Genomic DNA, 22,086 nt, shown 5'->3' with positions numbered 1-22,086 from the left:
AAATAACCACTCGTTACAACCGAGGTATGCAGCAAAGCATTTGTGAAGCCACAACACGCACAACCTTGAGGCGGATGGGCTACAACAGCAGAAGACCCCACCGGGTACCACTCATCTCCACTACAAATAGGAAAAAAAGGCTACAATTTGCAAGAGCTCACCAAAATTGGACAGTTGAAGACTGGAAAAATGTTGCCTGGTCTGTTGAGACATTCAGATGGTAGAGTCAGAATTTGGCGTAAACAGAATGAGAACATGGATCCATCATGCCTTGTTACCACTGTGCAGGCTGGTGGTGGTGGTGTAATGGTGTGGGCGATGTTTTCTTGGCACACTTTAGGCCCCTTAGTGCCAATTGGGCATCGTTTAAATGCCACGGCCTACCTGAGCATTGTTTCTGACCATGTCCATCCCTTTATGGCCACCATGTACCCATCCTCTGATGGCTACTTCCAGCAGGATAATGCACCATGTCACAAAGCTCGAATCATTTCAAATTGGTTTCTTGAACATGACAATGAGTTCGCTGTACTAAAATGGCCCCCACAGTCACCAGATCTCAACCCAATAGAGCATCTTTGGGATGTGGTGGAACGGGAGCTTCGTGCCCCGGATGTGCATCCCACAAATCTCCATCAACTGCAAGATGCTATCCTATCAATATGGGCCAACATTTCTAAAGAATGCTTTCAGCACCTTGTTGAATCAATGCCACATAGAAAGGGGGTCAAACACAGTATTAGTATGGTGTTCCTAATAATCCTTTAGGTGAGTGTGTATATATATGGGTGATTCTATAAGTGCATTTGTCATTTCAAAAAGTTAAGGAAAAAAACTGTTCACTAACATAAATTCTTTCCAGTATCTTATTGAAAACATATTCAATTTTAATAACTCAGTGCTTGCCAAACTCAAGTTACTACCTTTTTTAATTTTAACCAAAAAACTGATTTATTTTTCATTTGTCAACTCACAAATTAGGCAATGTTTAGAAATAACGATAAAACGTAACAGGAAAAATCCTTCTTCACAAACTGTCCTTACATTCCAACACTTGAAACATAGTTGAACGTTGAGATAATATTTAATCTTTAAATATTTAAAAGCAAATATTTTTCATCTAAAAATGTATAATATACAATATCCTGTAAAAAAAAAAAAAAACATTTTTGAAAAAAAAAAAACTATTTTAAATATATATATTTGTGATCTACTTTATCATACCTCAGTTGGTTAAGATTGCATAGGATCAAGTATTTTAATCCAAAGAATTATACACTTCACCTGTAAATTGCTTAATACTTAATGAGGTTTAAATTGACAATATGTATAATTTTTACATGATAAATACATGATGAGCATAAGACTGCACAGAGGCTGGGTGCCAAAGGAATGCTGCTCATCTGCATGTAAACACTTTAGGCTTCTGTTAATGTGTTACATCTGAGCCAGCTGCGTGGATTTTCTGGCTAGTCCACTGTTACCAACGCCCTTGCTTTGCACTACACCTTTAATATGAGCCGATTCAACGGATTTATTGAGCTCAGAATGAAAAGGAACGGCGTTTATAAGTTTTTGTCCGTATTTTCTTGTCTAGTCGTCTGTGTTTTCTTGTTGTTTTGGGTTCTTGCCTTTTATTCGATGGTTCTGGCACCGTAACAGATGTCTACGTACATCCTTTAGTTTTCATTAACACAGCGAAAGCCGATTTGACAAGCATAAGTATCTAATCTGTTCATGCTACATGTTAACGTTATTTACCAACATCGCTCATATATTGGAAACTAATTAAACATTTATTTTGCAGGACAATATGACTGTGTGACGCGTTACAACATTTAACAGGATGGAAACATATTTGCTAACACTGTTGTTCTTCAGTTGGTCACTTTACAGCTCCTTATAACTTTGTTAAATATGTCAAAATTTGGAGAGAGGTTTATTTTTAGTTGTACAAGCGATAATTGCATCACGTCTAATATCACTATATCTTTTGCATATTAAATTAATTATAATAAGTCATATGAGAAGCGCCGCCGAGACGATACCAAAACAAACCTACTGCGCATGCGCCCGTGACGACAGCCGTCATATGACTTTAACCAGGAAGTGCATATCTGGTGAGTGATGTTTAAGTTTCATATATATTTACTGCTGGTCTTATGCTGTTTGAATGATTTACGTAATATAGTCAATGAATATAATTATCGGGGATTACTGTCATCATTCCCGATCTCGTGTTATTTACTATTGTGTGCTAAGAACATGTATAATGACAGTGACAGACTCAATGGCTTCACCGAAGCACAGACAGCAGTTACATTAAAACACTAAAGAACACTTTACTTCTTACCTTTATTATGTTAACAACACATAACGAATTGTATGGACACTTTATCAGCTAAATATACTCTGAACTCTGTGATTATTTTAGACAGTAAGCCCCGCTGAAGTAAGAAAAAGGAAGTAACCAACTTCCATTTTAACAAATCTTAAGTATTTCATCATAACTGTTATGTGTTATAGGAAAATAATAGCAGACAGACAACATTGCAGAGTGCATTTTTAAAAAAGGCTTTTGCCTGTTTTAACATTTATGTTAAAATCTATTTGTAGTTTATTTATTTGTATTAAATATTTTATTACAAATCCATTATAATATATTCATATTAATTTTATTCAAAGTCAGTTACCCTTAAGTTCACACAGGTACCATAGCAGAGTAACCACAGGTGTAGTTAAACACATTAACTATTGACATGTTCCACTAATGTTGGACAACCAGATATTATCCAAACACTTATTGTCTTTATTTTGAACAGTTTATTCATTGCTTTAGCATTTCAAACGTAACAAACTTCTTCTACTTGATTATTTGTTTTTAATCTAATGCAGTTACATTCATATTCATTTTTAATGTTATTTATATTATTCATATTATTATCTTTATTATTTATATTTATTTAACATCTTTTCTATGCTCTAAAGTCAAGGAATACACATTTAAAGGACAATAAAGTACAATTGTCTTTATATTGTCTCGTTGGGCATTGTTTAGCAGTATGTTGTTTCACAGTGTGTCTAAGGAATCTAAACTGTCATTCCTGATGGCTGCCAAGTCAATAGAGAGAGGCACAGCTGCCCCAAAGCTGCAGTTTGCCCCTTTCTGCAGTGCTCTGGAGGCAGGATTCTGGCATCAGCTCACACAGAAGAAACTCAATGACTACCGCTTGGATGAAAGCCCCAAAAACATCAAGGGTTATTATTATAATGGTGAGTCTAGGGGATGTGATAACGAAAGAGGTGTTTTGCAAAAATGTTATTGCAGTGGCATCTTAAACACTAGACTACTGTCATGAATGCTTGGTCATGGATTAGGTTGCTCATCTTGAATAAATTATTTAATTGTTGATACATGAAACACATAAGAGCACATTAAACTTTAATAATAAATGCATCTTTAATCAAGTGCAGTGTGCTATAAATAAAGATTCAGAGTGGCATACTACAATACTTTTTATGCAGTATACGGTATGTGCTGTATATTGTGTGCTTTTTTGCAAGTTTCTGTATGCATAATTACCCAGATGACATCCTACATTTGCCAAAATGTGAACTCGAGTTGACTAGGGCTGTGTCGATACAATCAAATGTCAAAATATCACAGGCAAAAATATTGATTTTTCACTTAAAGGAATAGGTCGCCAAAAAATGAAATTCTCTCATTTATTCACCCTTGTACCATCCCAAATGTGTATGACATTCTTTCTTCTGCAGAATACAAATTATAATTTTTAGAAGAATATGTCAGCTCTGTAGGTCCATGCAATGCAAATTAATGGGTGCCAACATTTTGACATTCCAAAAAGCACACAAAGGCATCATAAATGTAATCCACATGGCTCCTGTGTTTTTATCCATATCTTCAGAAGTTATATGATGGGTGTGGGTGAGAAACAGATCAGTATTTATGTCTCTTTTTTGCTAGAAATTCTTCTCCCTGCCCAGTAGGGGGCAATATGCCTAAATAATGTGTAACACCAAAAACACAAGAAGAATGTGAAATTGATCTGTTTCTCACCCACACCTATCATATAGCTTCTGAATACATGTATTTTCCACTGGAGTCTTATGGATTACTTTTATGCTGATTTATGTGATGTTTGAAGCTTCAAATTTTGCACCCATTTTGTACTTTTTGTGATTTCAATCAGAGTTTTAGTTGTGTAGTGACAAAGAAGTGCAGCACCGTGATCCTTTCACCACGCATTGAGAGTTACATTTTGGTTTAACTTTTTCTGTGTAATGTGTGTCCAAAGACACGAGGTCCATGTAATGAATTTGGCATTGAGTAATGTATCTTTTAATATCCTCTTAGTTCTTTACAACCAGTTATTCTTTGTAAAACAACAAAGAAAGATGCTATAAATAAACCATTCGACCAAAATACTTCTGTACCTGACGCTGGTCTCGAAGAGTCAGTACTGTTTTAGCACTTGTTCTACATATCAATGTAAATACTTGTAAATAGTACACATTAGGCATGCAAACGACAAACTTGTAACAAAATATAAATGCAATATAAAATATGCAATTTCATGTATTGATAGACAGTCAGGGTCTGTCTGACATACTGACACCTACCTGTGTGTATGTAACATCATACGATTTTCTTTTACCAATGTCATTGTAGAAAAAAACACTATTCATAGGCATATTTGTCACCTGTGATTATTATGTAACAAAGTGTTCAGTAATAATGGGGATACAGAGATAAAGTAGTCTGGTCATGTTATCTCAACATGGCAGCCACCATGCAGACGGACCACCCTTATGTAAAATTAACAGCTTTTTCTAGACGAGTCTTTATTGCTTGTGGGTGTATATAACTGTACACATGTTTTTTAGAAAGAGTATTCATTTACAGTATGTGGTAAATGTAATGTAAATATTTTATTATAAAACGCAGGTGATCCTGCTGGCTTGCCGACACGCTTGACCCTGGAGTTCAGTGCATTTGAAACGTAAGTTTTGTACATTCCTTATTATAAAATCAAATATTTATGTAATTATTTTGAGTGTTTTAAATATTTTTTTATTTGTCTAGTGATGGACCCACACCTGCTCGGTGCTGTTCAGCCTCTGGAACTCTTTACAACACCAACACATTAGAAGCTTTCAAATCTACTGACAAGAAAGATATCCTAGAAAAAGCAGCCAATGAGGTTGAGTATTTTGTTTGATTTAGGGAATGCATTATGGGTTACTTTGGTTTCTTGGTCATGAAACGCTGTTATTAACACTGGATTGTTGCCATGCAGAATTGAAGTAAGAATGGCTGTTAGAATAGTTTTTAACTATATAATATTATGTATTTTATTTGTTCGAATAAATTTAGCATAAAACATGCTATACATACAAATGTACACGTACTGTATGTATGTATGTGTATGTGTGTGCGTGTGTGTGTATACTGTATATAGGGAGCGGTAGTGTAGCGGTTAGCGCGCTGCACTACGAACCTGGCGACCTGAGTTCGATTCCCGCTCACGATTCCCAACACCAGTGACGATTATCTGAACCGGTCCCGGGCCTCCCCTAGGTCGACTCAGCCTAAAATGTGTACCTGGTGCGGTGTGTAAGACATCGCTACTGGGGAGACAAAGGCGGTCGGGCATGGTGCTGGCCACCCACCCCCTTGTGTACCGTTCTGGCCTTCATAGGTGCTCGCTAACAGCACTTGCCCCTACAGCCTGTTAAGGCTAAATGGGGGATCTTTGTCGTTGTCTTTGTATAATGCATATGGACATGAAGCTGCAGAACATCTAAAAAAGTTTTCTTTTTCTGGTCCTCCTTGCAATTCATATTCCAATTCAATATCCTCAGGGACAATTCAATTCAAATTTACACTCTTGAGACAATGAAAAAAAATGTTGGTTGAAATTCTGAATTTTGCAAATGCAGAATTTGCATAAACAGTGTTTTGAAATCAGGAACATAAATGAGTTTTCATAATGTCAGCTTATGTACTACTGTTATTTGTGTCATTTTTTACAGATTTGGAACGCTATTCAATCAGGGGCTGCGGTGGAAGACTCATCAGTTCTAAACAAATTCATCCTCTTGACATTTGCGGTTTGTTTGTCAACATTTTTGAAATTTCTGTTGAAAGTCCTTTCATCCATTTGTTCCTGACTGGCACTTTTGTTTATCCAGGATCTGAAGAAATACCATTTCTATTATTGGTTCTGTTTTCCTGCCCTTTGCTTTTTGGAAGGAGTCCAACTTGTTCAGGAACCGATGTCATTAGAGCAGAGATTCTCTGCCAAACAGGTGCAGAAAAGAGCCCTCATTCTTAATAACTCATGTCTCTTACCAGGAATTTATTTTTGGATGTTGTTTCTTTGGTACAGATGATGAGTCATTACACAATGCATTATGTAAAACAATGCCCTGATTTAAATTTCGAATTTGATGTTAATAATTTGATGTTTAATAAGACACTTGAAATGCATTATACAGTACAGTGGCACCAAAGCGTGACTCAATTAAAAAAGTATGAATGCCATTGCATTTTATAACAAAATATCAAAGCAAGTGGCTTTAATTTTAAAGAACAAAGGGACAAAAACACTTTGAAACCAAAACATATAAAAAAAAAATATATGTTTGAAATAAAACAACATTTACACTTTAAAGTCAAGACAGAAATTATTGTAAAAATTTGGGCTCTATTTTCGTGACCGTGCTAGTCGCAGTGCAAAGCATAATGACTGTGCACAATGTCTTATCTAATTTGAATGAAAGTGCTAATTTTAAGGGGAATTTTGTGCAAAAATGGGGATTCCACCAGTTGGTGGTAATAAAGTTAATGTACAAACTCAAATTATTTCCCTATTGTAGTCGATTTATGAAACAAAAATATATGAGATTTGTGTTAAACTCTTTTGAGGTCATGGTTTATTTTTCTATTATTATTATTATTATTATTATTATTATTATTGTGTTTATATTTTCAGTTGTTTTATTATCTAATTTATATTAGTAATTTTCCACCTGTTGTTGAAGAGTGCTTTAAGTCACAGAAAAGTGGCCGGTGGAAGTTGGAGAGTGTAAAATGTTTGGGTTTGGGTAGGTGGTTATGTATATTTTCATTTAGTTTGAAATATAATTTGAATGTATAAATATATTAAGTTTAAGTTTTTCATATTTCAATAAATGAATACATTTTTGAAGCAAAATCGACTGGTAGAAGTGAAGTACTTGCAAAAAAAAAAGATCCCTCAATCCACGTCCTAATTTGGATTACAATCACGTTTAATATTAGCCATGATTTGTTTGGTGTAGATCAATTTGATTAATAAATACTTACATTCTCTATAATTTGACAGAGCCTACATCCAAGTCCTTACTAGAACCAAAATGTCCATGTGTATAAAAGGAGTGTGTCGCAAGTAATATGCCAGACACTCAACAAGGATGCAGTTAATGCACAAAAGAACGAAACTCATGTAATTTGTTGCATACAGCCCATTTACACTATCAAATTCTTATGAATGTGCTGTCTTTATTTATATCGCTGGAGTTTAACAGGGAATTATAGGGTACAGTTGGTGTAATAACCTAAATTAAATTGCAACCGGAATTAAATTGCACTTGACCCAACCCATTTGCGCCTAGACTTAATGCATGCTTGCACGAAAATACCAAAACTTCATGGCCATGCCCACTGACTTTGCACTTATGACATATCGTATAGTGCTGAGCTTAGCATTTGCGCTCTTAAAATAGGGCCGTTTGTGTTTGTCAGTCTTTGTAGAGCATAACCATAGTTAATTTGATGAACTACACTTATTACTCTTCTAGCACAAATGTGTGAACTTAAGGGAAACTGACTTTATATAGCCACTAAAATCACATTGACGGTTGCGAGTAGTTTTGAGAAAAACTCTTGCATCATATATCTCGGATGACACATGCTTTGATGTTTTGAAATCTAACGCATTGATATTCAGACATTTTTATTAGTGTCTTAAGTGGGGCCACTGTATATGTTCACAGGTAGACTTTAAACTAGATATCTCTCCATGACTAAATATTTTCCAAATGTCAATAAACTTTGATTTCATTTTAGTGTGCTTCATGAGTTTATGAAATGTGTTGTTTTGGATTGATCTATTTCACAGATCTCCAGCTTGCAAATAGCATATGATAATCTTTGCTCCTCGACTGGGGTGACAGCAGTACCACATTTTCTGCTCAAGTACACAGATGAAAGTGTTGAAGTTGCTGCACTAAAAGACTTGAACTCCTTCACAGACCTAACAAAGGTAATTTCTTGTATTAAGCTATTGTTATTAACAAGATATCCTAAGGTTATCTCATATAACTTAAAGGAATATTCTGGGTTCAATACAATATAAGCTCAATCGACAGCATTTGTGGCATAATTTTGATTATGACAAAAACATTTTTTTTTTGAAAAAAGGAAAAATTGAGATGACAGTGAGGCACTTACAAAGAAAGTGAATGGGGGGAGGGGGGAGTTTCAAAACTCACTGTTTCAAAAGAATAGCCACAAGACATAAACAATATGTGTGTTAACATCGTTTTAATGTGATAAAATTGCTTACTAATCTTTTCTGTGAAAAGTAATAGCCAATTTTACAACTTTGTTGCCATGACAATGTACTGTCAACAAACCCTAAAACAACTGTAAAAATGACTATTTAGACAACTATACAGCTCAAATAATCCATGCATATGGAGGGGAGTTACAAATCAATGCTCTGTTTGAAAATCCTGACCAGCCTGAGGCAGCAATAGTGACTCAACCAGTGGTGTACATTTGGTGCAGAACTATCTGTTTTTTCGAGCATGGCAAATAGACTAGTGTTTAGGGAAACCTGATTGGAAACAATCATTAATTTTTCAGTTCCTGATGGCTCAGAAATTGCACACTTCACCTTCAGGTCTGATGAACACCATCTGTGGCACACTATTGATTACCACAGACAGCTTTACTTTTACTTGTCCCTCAGCTTGTTAAAACAAAAGAAAAATGGGTTCACATTAAAGGATTTACATTGAAGCCTATTCACCTTATACACCAGAGAAACTAGCGTGCAGCCATCTTAAGAATTTGGTCTTTGATCTTCCAGTCTAGCATAATATATATATATATATATATAGATTTCTGTTGTGTTGATGTTAATGTGTAATTAGCTAGTGAAGTGGAGTTGTCAAAATTTGTAATGAGTATTTTAGTGTTCAGGGGATGTCATAACAACTGGAAGCAGAGCTGGGAGATTTTAAAACAAGAGTATTTCATTCATAAATAAAGATTCTACCTTCACCCTCTGGACATACTGATGTGCCTCTGTATTCACAAATCTCCAAGAGACAACACAAAGTCATTAAAAATATATCTGAAAGACACGTGTGACCATCTTCTCGTGTCATTCACTCATCGTGTTATAGACCAGGTGAGCAGATTTTTTTGAGTGTTAAAACCTAATGGGTGAAGGGGTGCAACTATTTACATGCACGCATGCACGCACGCACGCACGCAAGCACTCATGCATGCATGCACATGCACATGCACACACACACGTTGATATGGCTATCCTTATGAGGACTCTCCATAGACATAATGATTTTTATTCTTTATGAACTATAGATTCTATCCCCTAAACCTAAACCTCAAAAAAAACTTTTTGCATTTTCAAAAAAACATAGTTGTATGTTTTTTTTTTTAAGCGATTTGAAATATGAGGACACTAGAAATGTCCTCATAAACCACATTTATAGCATAATACTCTTGTATTTACTAGTTTGTAACCTAAAAACATTTTCTCGTAAACCACCTAAACCTAAAAATTAAGTGTGTAAAATCTGAATGTGATCTTCCAGGTCCAATTGACCTCTGCAGAAAAACAAACATATTCAGTGACAGAAAAAACACATCAAGAGCATTTTCACGTAGTAAAGGATACTTTCTGTGCTCCCGCACGTAATCCATTATGATCAACTCTTATTAGTAGACTCAATGCAAACAGGAAATTTGATTACGAAATTCAGAAGATCGGAGCGCTGAAAAGGGGCCGGGCTGAATAAAGTGAATAGGGCAGGTGTTCAACATTGCGAGTAATGTTTAAATTATACTTTAATACTGTTTACGTAAGTTTAACTGTAAGAATTTAAAATATTACATGTGTTAATTCTAGACTGGTGTGTTAGAATTACCAACCATGGTCATGGCCATGAAGTTTGGGGATTTTCTGGCAAGCATTTAGTAAGTCTAGGCATTAGTGGGTTGGCTAGTGATATGTATGAAGTAAGACCTTTAATAAGAAGTTGGTAGCTAATGTAAATGTGCTGTATGCAATTCATTAGAAGACAAGAGAAATAAAGACCATTTGTGTCGCATGTTATTTAGTACATTATGCGTCCACATTTCTCCTTTACTGAATGTCAGGTATACCTCTATGAAATGCTCGTGTCATCCATTATAAGCACTGAGCGGGTAAGGGGTGAGGTTGGAGGGATAGAGTATGCTGATTGCTGCTGGCACCCCCTTTACATGGTGCTTCTAAGCATACCTTGCATATGTGGTTTTTGCACCTCTGAGTATGTGCTATAGTAGGATTCTAAGAAGGTACATGACATCTGCCAAGTGGCCTACTGTTTGCATGGAGCAAACTCCACCCACAGGAAAAATATTGTTGACACTTAACCAGAAAACCATCCACTTAGTAAGTAGTCCCACCTTCATATCATTACATCGCAAATAACACACATTTTTAGTGAATAATGTCATCATGTCAAGTGCTTTAACCAAAAAAAACGAACTTCAAATTTTTTTATTACAAAACAATACTGTACGTTTCAGTACCCAAAGTTCCTCCTCACTGCTAAAAGAGCATTTGTTGAAACCAAGCTGCCGAAACAACATGTTCTCTACTTCTTCCACATCGTGATGTCACAATGTGGTAAAAATTTCCATCTGACCACGTCCACAACAACACATCACAGCCTACTTTACCATATCACTTTCGTAGCCCCACCCAGTAGCGGTGAGCAGTGAGATCAAGAGCAGTGAACCATTCATAATAGTGGGCGTTTACTGTCAAGTCTTAAAGGAGAAGCAGCACCAAAACCAAGTGTTTCTGACAGAGTGGCCCTCTGAATGACTGTAGAAAATTATCATGTTTTACAAATATATGGCTTAAAAAAATAATAAAAAGGCATGTCATGACTACTTTTAAGTCCTCCAGTACAGTTGACCCATAGATATCCATTATCAGTGCATTACTGTACATACAATTTTAGTTTGTTTTGAATTACTGTCTGTGGTAATCTCAAGTCACAGGTGGGGTTGACAGAGCTCAAAGGCCCAGGAATACTTAGTTTTTGCAGGTTCAGAATCGGCTTGAGCCCGGCCAACTGTGTTGCCATTCTGAGGATACATTTCTAATCGCAAACGAATAGGAACTTGTTCGACGCATGCGCACTATAACTGCTTTGTGACACTCTTTTTGTATTGTCAATGGCCAGCACATGCGCAGGCAATCTAGGCATGCGCGAGCAGGCCGCGCGGCTTTGCTGATGACAATTTGTGTCACATATACTGTGTGTGGAGTGATCCACAACACGCACAAGTATACTTTGGCCTTAAGTTGTTTGTAACTGTGAAAGCATTACTATAATTATAGTAACTATTAAAACATTACATTCAATTAAAATGGGGATGTGTTCTTTGTTTTAAAGATTACTGTGGGTGTGTATGACCCCTGCACGCTGCCTCAACATCCTGGATGGCCCCTCAGAAACCTCCTCATCCTACTAGCAAAAAAATGGTACTCTACTAATTTTTTTTCTAACATTCCACTACCTTATTTACAATCTATTTAAAAAATGTTTGATTTACAGCTTAAAGAATGTTGGTGGGGGGAAAAAAGATCAACCTTCAGTGTTTTGTCATTGTAATAATATAGTGCACTGCCTGGTATCATTGGGTCTCATTCATGAAAGCTTTGTAAATATGTAAGTAAATTCGAAGTAATTTGCATGTAAAATGGATCTTCGCTATGTAAATTAGTTTCAAGCATTCACGAATACATGGCGTGTGCACGTTCATTCACAATTATAATAATCCATGTGCATGAAAATACCATATAAGGAAGACATCAGACGTGCTAGTAAATGTGAATTGTTATATGATAACAGTAATGATTATCATTAAAGTGTTTTAAATGAAGTGCATTCAAATCACAACATTTTGATTCAGCAAGCATGCTGGTGTGGTCACAAAAAAAGTGAGGATCTTACCGTCACGCATGTTTTGGCTTCCATCTGAGGTTCTTTTGTGAATCGAATTGTCCAAGAGGTTAAAAATAATTTTTTTGGTGTTAAAATATTTCAGTCTAAAACACTGAGCTAATAAAGATTTGCAAACTGAACTACTTAAAAACAAAAAAAAAATTCCCCGTTGTTTTGTGAGCGTACCTGCCCGTGACAGGTTTATTTATAGGTTTAACAGCAGTAACATTGACCATTTGTTATCAATTGAACATGATTTATCAATACCTGAATTAGTGAAACCTACATTATAGAGCTCATACTGTCCAACCAGTCACATTACAGGGCTTTATTTTTTATAAAAAAAATGCCAAGCATCAAATCATTTTTTTTTATTATTATTTTTATTGCACTTCTATCAAAATGTAGTCATGGCAGTTTGTCTGAAAGAACACAACACATTTGATGTCTTACACATGATATACATTTGGTCAGGAGCTGATGTCAGTTTTGTTCTTCCAAGCTAACACTTTGAAAATACGAAAACTTTCATGAATATGAGAGTTAGCGTTAGAACGGCTTTACGAACGATTTCCACCAAAAATTGTTCTGCTCATGTTTCATGAATGACGTCCATTGACTTTTTTTGTTGTGCTCAAATACTGCACAATGGCAGTATGATGTTTGTTATTTGTTAGTTATGTAGAACTGATAGCCTTACAGAAATACTGTGGCGGTACCATGGTACAATGATGGTATCAAATGGAATGGGAGCAGTACTTTGATATTTACCATGTTACTGAATAATCACTATATTCATTTACCATGGTATTTACCAAGATACTTTAAAGAAAACTGTGTGGACTATATCATGGTGCATTTCTAAAAGAACATGGTATTACCATGGAATCATGTTCGAAAGATCATGGCATTACTATTATACTTGTTAATGCCATATTAAATGCAAAAAACCTTGGCATTTCCGTGTTAACATATGTAAAAAGTAACATTGTATTACTATGGTATCATATACAAAAAAATATAGTATTATCATTGTACCATATCCAATAAATATGGTATTACTATAGAACCATATCCAAAGAAAACTTGCAATTATTTGTTACCATGTACAAGAAACATGGTATTATCATGGTTCTTTTCTATTTTAGGAAAAATTTGACCTAACATTTTAGGACAAATTATAAATTTTGCAGTTTTCCAGTGTTCAAATGCCAAGATATTCCAGCAGTGCTCACTCTTGCGGTGCATGGTCTTTTTGTAATGGTAAGTTATAGGTCATTTGTGCTCAAAGAGCAGTGTGTGTTTGTGTAAATGCCAGGGGTTCACAGCTGGATGTTCTGGAGGTTCTGTGCTTCAGAGACAGAACTCTACAAGGAAGCCGTTCCATTCAGCACAGCATCATCTTTCGGGTCAAGCTTCCAGACCTGTCGGCTTGTGCAGGTAATTTATCATCTTCACATGAGTGCCTCAGAACAGCAGCATAAAGGTAGAGCTTTTATCTGGTTTCTGGAGCGGGATGAAACCATTTAAATGATAATATAGAGTTCTCAGCCCTTCTGCTGCTTTTGAAGATTTTTTGGATTTCATGAACCGTGAAAGTGAACTTTCACTATTTCTTCCTGCCTGCTTTGGGAAAATGCCAATGATCCTGGTTTGGTTTGTTTGATTTGGATGTTTTCTGTAACATTCTTCATCACTGATTCTAGGTAAACGCCATAAATGAATTGTGTACATACTTGCTTTTTTATGCCCAAGCTTGAAAAGTCTATGTATTATGAAAATACATGGTAAGTTTCAGAACTGAAAACGTCCTGCTCGGTCGAAGAATAAGCATTTATTGAAGCTAAGCTGCATAAACGGCTCATTCAAAAATTTGAATACATAAAAGGAATAGTTTACCCAAAAACTAAATTTCTGCTATTATTTACTATGTGGCTCTATCCCTGTATGACATTTCTTCTGTGGAAAACTGAAAAATGTTTTGAAGAAAATTCATGCTGCTCTTTTTCCATACAATAAGTGTATACAGCGACCAGGTGCTGTCAATATCCAAAAAGGACAACAAAGTACCATATAAGGGCAGCACTCAAATGTCATTTGTGCATGCATACATTCAAACTTGGCACATGAAGGTGTACCACTCCAGATTTGATATCATGCGTGTCATGTAAATGGTCCTGACACATTTGAATATGTGGAAGCATACATGAGATTTGAGAGGAAAGGCAAAGCAGAAGATTTTCAGCAAATAACCACTTAAATTTCAGTCGGTTCCTCACACCAAAGGATGGCAGTGGTAGGAATGTTTGTAGAAACCTGTCTGCAAATGATCATTATTATTTATTTATTTTCCAGTTTATTTGATTCTGTAAGTTGCACAGAAATTACACACTTCACCTTTTTTTTAAATGATCAATCTGATGCTAAGCATTGTTTGCTTTTTTCTATTTCTGTTGGAGCAAGGCAAGCAAAATGTATTTATTGTAATTTATGAATGCCTGTCAATGTTCTAAGTCATTCAGGTTACCACACAATAGGGCTGTTTGTTTACTTTTAGGTGTTAACACTGGTTCTATTGGGTTTAAAAATAATTAGAACCAATAAAAAAGTATTCACACACAGAAGAGTCTGATTGAAATTATTATTATACCTGGACACTCTCGGCCAAAATTATTAACTGGCTAGTAAGATGCAGGCTTCAGTATACTGTGTGACAAAGACAGTTCCCAACAGATGGGGCTACCTGGTGCAATGGTGCATTAACTTAAAAAAAGATACCTTTTATCACATTGTGTCGCATCTAGTTAGGATATGGTGTTACTGTAGCTGCCTCAGCCCTCTCCATCTCTCCTAGTTCAAACAAATCGGGCTGGGCAAAGATTGCATCTCCTCTTTGACTCTTCAGACATGTTCGGTTCTCTAGTTTGTGTGCAGCTGTGCTGTGTTCTCTGTTGTGAATATTTCTGGTGGTCCGGTTGTAGCAACAACAAAGTGGTTTCTCACTTGAATCTCATCTCGTGAGTGGGGGCTGTGTGAAATGCTGCTCTTGTGCACTCTTATTAATGTGCAAAGGAGAGCAACAGTCAGTGAATATTTTTACAAAATAATATATTCTATTTTAGAACAACATGAGGATGAGTAACTAATAGAGTTGAGGAAAAAAAATATTGTTTAGGTATTGCTATATTCTTTCAAATTGTGATTTTATGGAAACGTGTGGGTAGGCTTTCTGTTAACCAAATCAATCTAGTACATAGACAACGGTCTATTAGATGGTGCAGTCATTATTCTTTATCGCTGAGAGAGAACAAAACTCTTTTGACGTCACCCACAACAGGGAAACTCTGTCGCCACCATGGATGGGTCGGAGAGTACTGAAAATCCGCATTTCTCTTTTAAATCCAGATTTTGGCAGTATTTTGGTTTGTTTGGTTTAAAAAGTTGAAAGTTAAACATTAAACTGCCATTGTTTGTTTACCTTCAGATATTTCTAAAGATTACTTCTGACAGTAAAACAGTATTTGTTATGGAGTAGGAAACTTTAGACGATTTTTAAGGTGTAATTAAATTTAAGAAGGTGTTAATTAAGTTTAGTTTGATTTCACATGGCACCTTAAAGTTAAAATATGTTTTGAATTCAAAAGGTTTCATATACTTGGATGAAAACTATCTTATATCCAATGTAAACATGAAATGCAATTAATAATGTTATTTATTATTAAATGCAATTATGTAATAAACTAGCTTTGATCATGTTGTTGAACGTATTCATCAGCCTCCACTGAAGACCATTTTTGACCCAGAAAAAACCCTGTTGTCATTTTCATGTCCAAGTTATAATGTCCAAACATTGTCATATTTGTCATGGTGAAGCAGCATACATACGATGGTTGAACCCAAATGCACGGATGTTTATTAACAAAGTACAAAAAAACACAGAACCTTCTGGGGAGGAAAGAGAAAGAGAGTTCAGGTAAGCTTGAGTAAGGAAACATGGAAGGTAGATGTACTGTGGGGAGTTAAAGGTGGTAGTTTACTGGGTTAATTTGTTGTGTAATGGTAAAGGGATCAATTTACTGTGTACTGGGCTTAGCTTTTTTTGAAGGGAGTTGGAGTCACTATCCCTGGTGGATAGCCACACCTTCTTGCCAGGTTGGTAAGCAAGTGGATCAGAACGTCTAGTGTCAGCCTGCTCTTTTTAGCAACAAACTGTTTGCTGAAGATGTGTGTGAGCAGCATTCAACATCCACTCGATAGTTCTGAACCAGTGGTCGACTGTGGGGACTTTTGAGGGCTCTCCAGACCAAGGGAGCAAAGGGTTGAAAACCAAGAATGCACTGAAAGGAGGTAAGTCCATCGGAAGGATAACACAGGGATTTCTTTGTGTATTCCACCAATGAGAGAAAGAGACTCCACTCATGCTGGTTCTTACTGCACTACGTTTTGGGAGACGATGAGGGACACTTGATGTTGTGCAGTCTGGGCAGGCACGCATGTAGGTGTTGACATTGCGAAGAAGATGAGGCCACCAGTAGTGGTTACAAACTAAGGTGATTGTCTGTGATGTGCCTGGGTGCCCTGATGCCAAATTGGAAAGAAAGCAGTCAAAGAGTTAGTGATGTCGAGAAATTGGAGCATAGCTGTATCCTGGATAGCAGGTGGCAGGAGCAGTTTTTTTGGTGGTAGCCAACAAATGTTCTGGTCAATATTACTTTATGGGACTGACCAGGATGAGTTCAGATGATGACGAGGAGTTGTGATCTGGCGCATGGAGTCAGGAAAGGGCATTATTGGCTTTAAGGTTTTTGGTGCTGGGTCGATAGGTGAGATTAAACTAGAAATGGGTGAAAAACAGGGACCAACTTGCTTGACGGGGGTTCAGACCTTTTGCTTTATAAAAACAACTTGACTTGACTTGAGCTGAACATAGATATTCCAAGATTTGTTTGTTAGTAATAACCTGGAATGGGTATCGAGCTCCCTCCATCCAGTGCTGCCGTTCCTCTAATGCCACCTTGATCGACAGCAGATTCATGTTCCCGATGTCATAATTTTGCTCAGCTGAAGACAGCTTCTTTGAAAAGACTGCACAGGGGTGGAGCTTGTGAAGACTGCCTTGTCTCTGGGACAGCAAGGCCGACGTCCTCAATAAAGGGAAGTTCAGGATCAGGGTGCTTAAGGATAGCAGTGCTGGTGAAGGGTGTTGGGCTTGTTTTCAAGGGGAGCAGCCACCAATGCTAAAATTCCTGATGAACCTTCAATAAAAGTTGGCAAAGCATTGGAACTCCTTGATGGTGGTCGGTTGTGGCCAGGATATTATGGGTTATACCTTGACAGTATCCATCTGCATGCTGTGGGAAAGAGGTTTGATGGAAGAGACCCTTTTCTGCCTTAAGGGTACAGCTGTTGTTCCTGGAGGCACCATAGAAACCAGTCTTACATGATGAATTTGATCTTGAATAGAGGAGGAATAATATATTCCTCACAAAATACAATCACAAAAATGGGCAGATACTAAAGGAGAATCTCATTCATGATGCAGTACTAATAATAACCACTGGAGGTGATAAAGGTGGTCTTCAATTCGTCACTCTTGCATATGAGATTGCATGCACTGCGTAGGTCCAGTTTCGAGAAGATGTTGGCACCTCTCAGGAGTTCGAGTGCAGATGGTACAAGGGTCTGAGGATATTGGAATATTTCACAGTGATCTTGTTCAATGCCCGGTAGTCAATGCAGGGTCGAAGACCCCAGTCTTTCTTGGCTCAGAAGAAAAAGCAGGAGGCCACTGGGGAAGTGGATGGATGAATGTGTCCTTGACTCATGGCACCTCTGATGTAATCCTCAATAGCTTTTTGTTCTGAAAGTGAAAGAGGATACACTCAAACATGAGAAAAGTGCACCAGGCAGAAACTCAATAGTACAGTTCCAGGGCCGATGTGGAAGTAACTAGGACACCTTCTGTGGACTGAAAATGTCACTAAAATCCTGGTATTCGGGCAATATGGAGATGGACTGGGCGATGGTGGGGCTCTCAATGGAGGTGGTATGATATGGAAGCAACAACTCACTGACTGCAGATTTATTGAGGGAGTTTTAATGGCGAGGAAGAGGGAGACAGTCAGTAAAGCAATATCCGCTCCAGGCGCACACCTCTCCGCTAGACCAAAAGATGATGGTGTTGTGGTGTACCAGCCAGGGTAATCCCAGGACAATGTCCACAATGGAGTCATCTAGAATGATTAGGGTAATAGATTTGGAGTGAATGACACCAACTTGAAGTGTGATGGGTTCAGTCTGTTGGGTGATGAATCCAGAGCCGATGGGTTTTCCCACTACGGAGTGGATCGGGAGAGGTGTGGGGCATGGTTTTCCCTGGAAGTGGTGTTTGTGGAGGAGCAAACACCTTTGAACACTTCATGGGGAGCTACCTTGTAGTAACTTGTACCTATAGTGGCTTTTAACCATATAATGCTGTGTGTATCAAGTATGTTACATGACGTTTCACAGCTCCTGTCTCACTCTCTGGTCAAGCTGAATTGCCAGAGAATGTATGGTATGTAAGTTCCACATTATCTAGTGGTTATTTGTGAAAAAAGTGATTTCATGTTAATATCAATCTATATAAAATTGATGGCGGACTTCTTCAAAAAATGACCCTTATGTTGGGATAAATGACAGCATATTTTAATAAAGTTAATGTGACAGTAATGATTATATTGTTACTGATATTTTCAAATGAGTATTTGCTGTATATAAACAATGTTTGCTTGGTTAAAAAAAAATTATATTATTTGATTGAAAAAGCATGTTAAAATTGCATGTATCAAATATGATACATCTGATCACAATGTATAGTCAGGACATTAATAACATGAAAAAATACTATCGCAATTTGAAAAAGTTTTTCAGAACTACTTAAAAGAGTTCTCATCAAAGAAAATCCTCAACGTGCAGCAATGACAGCTTTGCAGATCCTTGGCATTCTAGCTGTCAGTTTGTCCAGATACTCAGGTGACATTTCACCCCATGCTTCTTGTAGCATTTGTCATAGATGTAGCTTTCTTGTCGGGCACTTCTCACGCACCGTACAGTCTAGCTGATCCCACAAAATCTCAATGGGATTAAGATCCATAACACTCATTTTCAATTATTTGTTGTCCAATGTCTGGGTTTCTTTGCCCACTCTAGCCTCTTCTTTTTGTTTTTCTATTTCAAAAGTGGCATTTTCTTTACAATTCTTCGCATATGGCCTGCACACCAATTTCAAGCATTGTAAACTTCATTCCTCAAAACAATGATAAGCTGATGAGCTTCTTTTTTTCCATTTATACCTTATATTGACCTTAAGACATGCCAGTCTATTGCATACTGTGGCAACTCAAAAATAAACACAAATACAATGACAAGCTTCATTTAACGAACCAAATAGCTTTCAACTGTGTTTGATATAATAATAATAATGATTTTCTAGTACCAAATTAGCAATTTAGCATAATTACTCAAGGATAAGGTGTTGGGATGATGGCTGCTGGAAATGGGGCCTGTCTAGATTTGATCAAAAATGACTTATAATGACGATCAAATAGTGGTGATGCTGTTTCTTACAGTCCTGACTATACTCTGTGATCAGTTGAATGCCACTTTGGTGAATTCAAGAACCAATTTCCTCCCAAAACAGCAAACTCTGTACATTATTCCAAATGTTTGGCCTCCAGTGTATATCTCTCAATCACCATTGCATTCTATTCATGCCCACCACAAAAAGTTAAAATAAATAATAAAATCACAGAGCTTTGAATATTCTGACATATATGTGTGTGTATGTATGTATGTATATATATATATATATATATATATATATATATATATATATATATATATATATATATATATGTATATATCATATATACACAGCTACATATATATATATATATATATATATTATATATATAAATATATCTATATAAAAAGAATATATATATATATATATATATATATATATATATATATATATATATATATATATATATATATATATATATATATATATATATATATTATTTATATAATAATTATGATTATTATATATCATATTTAAATTATGAACTAATATTTCTGTGTATTTTCATATATGCAGCCTGCTCTGCCATTTATAAAGATCTCATTATTTTACATTACAAACTGTTATGATGTCATCTTACTATAAGATGCTGAGACCCAGCGAAAAAAGTTTTTTTCAATTTCCCTTTTTTTGCTTGGTGCATAAAATACATACAAAAAGAATATAAAATATACAAGAACAAATATATTTGTATTTGTATTGTAATTGATGTGCTGAATTTCATCCATATATATAGACCAAGGAGAGGAAGTTGTCGTGGGCAAGCTCTCAAACATCTGTTATATCTGAAAAGCCCAGGGTGTCCTCTGATTATACCCTAAGATTTACCAATGTAGCATGTATGGGCTAAGAAAACTTAAATAACCAATGCCCTGTGCAAAAATGCATTGCTGGGCCTCAGGAGGATAATTACCTTTTGAAGCCTAATGTATCAAATATGATACATAAATAAAAAAAACATAAGCAGAAAGAAAATGTAATCGTATTTTGTCTAATGGTACTTGTGGCAGGGCGGATGGCGGGGCCGGGTGTTGATTCTACACACCCGGTCCCTTATCAGGCTAATCAAGCCTCCAAGAGGGATAAAGACCAACTGGAGAAGATGGTGCTGGACAGAGAGAGCGTTTATGGGCATATCCGTCATGTATCTTTTGTTTAAGTTTCTCATTAAACTATTATTTATATTGTCAAGCCGGTTCTCAGCTCCTCCTAGCCCATCTAAATCCCTTTACACTGGTGCCGAAACCCGGGAAGGAGGAGGGATGCCGTCGCGGAGTCCTCGACACTCGGCTGCTGCCGTACGCTGGGGGACGGAGTAGCTCGACCGCCCGGCCGCGGGGAACGGCCTCCGTCCACGAGGCGAGTGGGGACTGGACTCCACGACCGCCTGGAGCAATGTAGCCACTGCCACTGAGGAGTGCCCTGCCGTCCCCCAGAAAAGTGGAGGAGTTGAGAGGACCGCCGTCTGCAAGGCCTCCCCGTCTGCCTGGAGCGGTAGGGCCGCTGCCAGGGGCAGAGGAGTGTCCCCACGAGTCGCCGGGAACATGGAGGGGCATTCTGTTCGCTGGGGGTCGTAGGTCTGACTCCGGTCCGCACGGGGAGGAGTGGCTGCCGTCCACCGGAGAGGGTGGAGGAGTGATCGAGGAACACGCGACAGTACATCAGAGAACCTGTGACTGAGTTGTGGTTTTCTCTCAATCTCTGTCGCTCTGTGTTGGCCTTTGGTGGGGGGGGGTACGGGTACGTCATGCCTGGGGTCACCGGCCTGAGGCAATGCCGGTAGGAGTGTAGAGTGGAGGAGGGCGGGGGGGGGCTGGAACAACGCTCGCCGGATCCCCAATCAGCCTGATGGGGGCGTGCGCCACGGGATAAAGGTGGCCGGTGACAATGTTCGAGAGAGAGAGAGAATGACATGGAGCTCCTCTATGTTTATGTTTGTATGCTTTTGCATTCAGTTTATTATTTAAAACTATTATTTATATTGCCAAGCCGGTTCTCGCTTCCTCCTTGCCCATTAATACAGGGTTAAACAGACTTGTAAACAGACCTAAAAGGACAATAAGTGATGGCTTGTGCATTTTTGTGACTGAGGCAAAAGAAATGAGAAAACAGAGGCACATGCTCTTAGGGAACCTGGAAAC

General features: G+C 37.3%; 1 protein-coding gene across 1 annotated transcript in view; it reads left to right on the top strand.

Moving 5' to 3' along the window:
• The first annotated feature begins 1,462 nt into the window (after positions 1 to 1,462).
• The window catches only part of atg7 (ATG7 autophagy related 7 homolog (S. cerevisiae)), a 122,948-nt gene continuing 102,324 nt past the window's right edge, over positions 1,463 to 22,086 (top strand). The window contains exons 1-9 of the mRNA XM_052111723.1: positions 1,463 to 2,120; positions 3,077 to 3,273; positions 4,970 to 5,024; positions 5,108 to 5,225; positions 6,058 to 6,135; positions 6,217 to 6,333; positions 8,187 to 8,330; positions 11,770 to 11,858; positions 13,640 to 13,761. Of these exons, the coding sequence (XP_051967683.1) occupies positions 3,108 to 3,273; positions 4,970 to 5,024; positions 5,108 to 5,225; positions 6,058 to 6,135; positions 6,217 to 6,333; positions 8,187 to 8,330; positions 11,770 to 11,858; positions 13,640 to 13,761 (889 nt within the window). The 5' untranslated portion in view covers positions 1,463 to 2,120; positions 3,077 to 3,107. The remainder of the gene's footprint in view (positions 2,121 to 3,076; positions 3,274 to 4,969; positions 5,025 to 5,107; positions 5,226 to 6,057; positions 6,136 to 6,216; positions 6,334 to 8,186; positions 8,331 to 11,769; positions 11,859 to 13,639; positions 13,762 to 22,086) is intronic.

Source organism: Xyrauchen texanus, chromosome 39 (genome assembly GCF_025860055.1).
Source record: "Xyrauchen texanus isolate HMW12.3.18 chromosome 39, RBS_HiC_50CHRs, whole genome shotgun sequence".
In the NCBI taxonomy this organism is placed as follows: domain Eukaryota; kingdom Metazoa; phylum Chordata; class Actinopteri; order Cypriniformes; family Catostomidae; genus Xyrauchen; species Xyrauchen texanus.
This window is presented reverse-complemented; position numbering and strand designations above follow the sequence as displayed.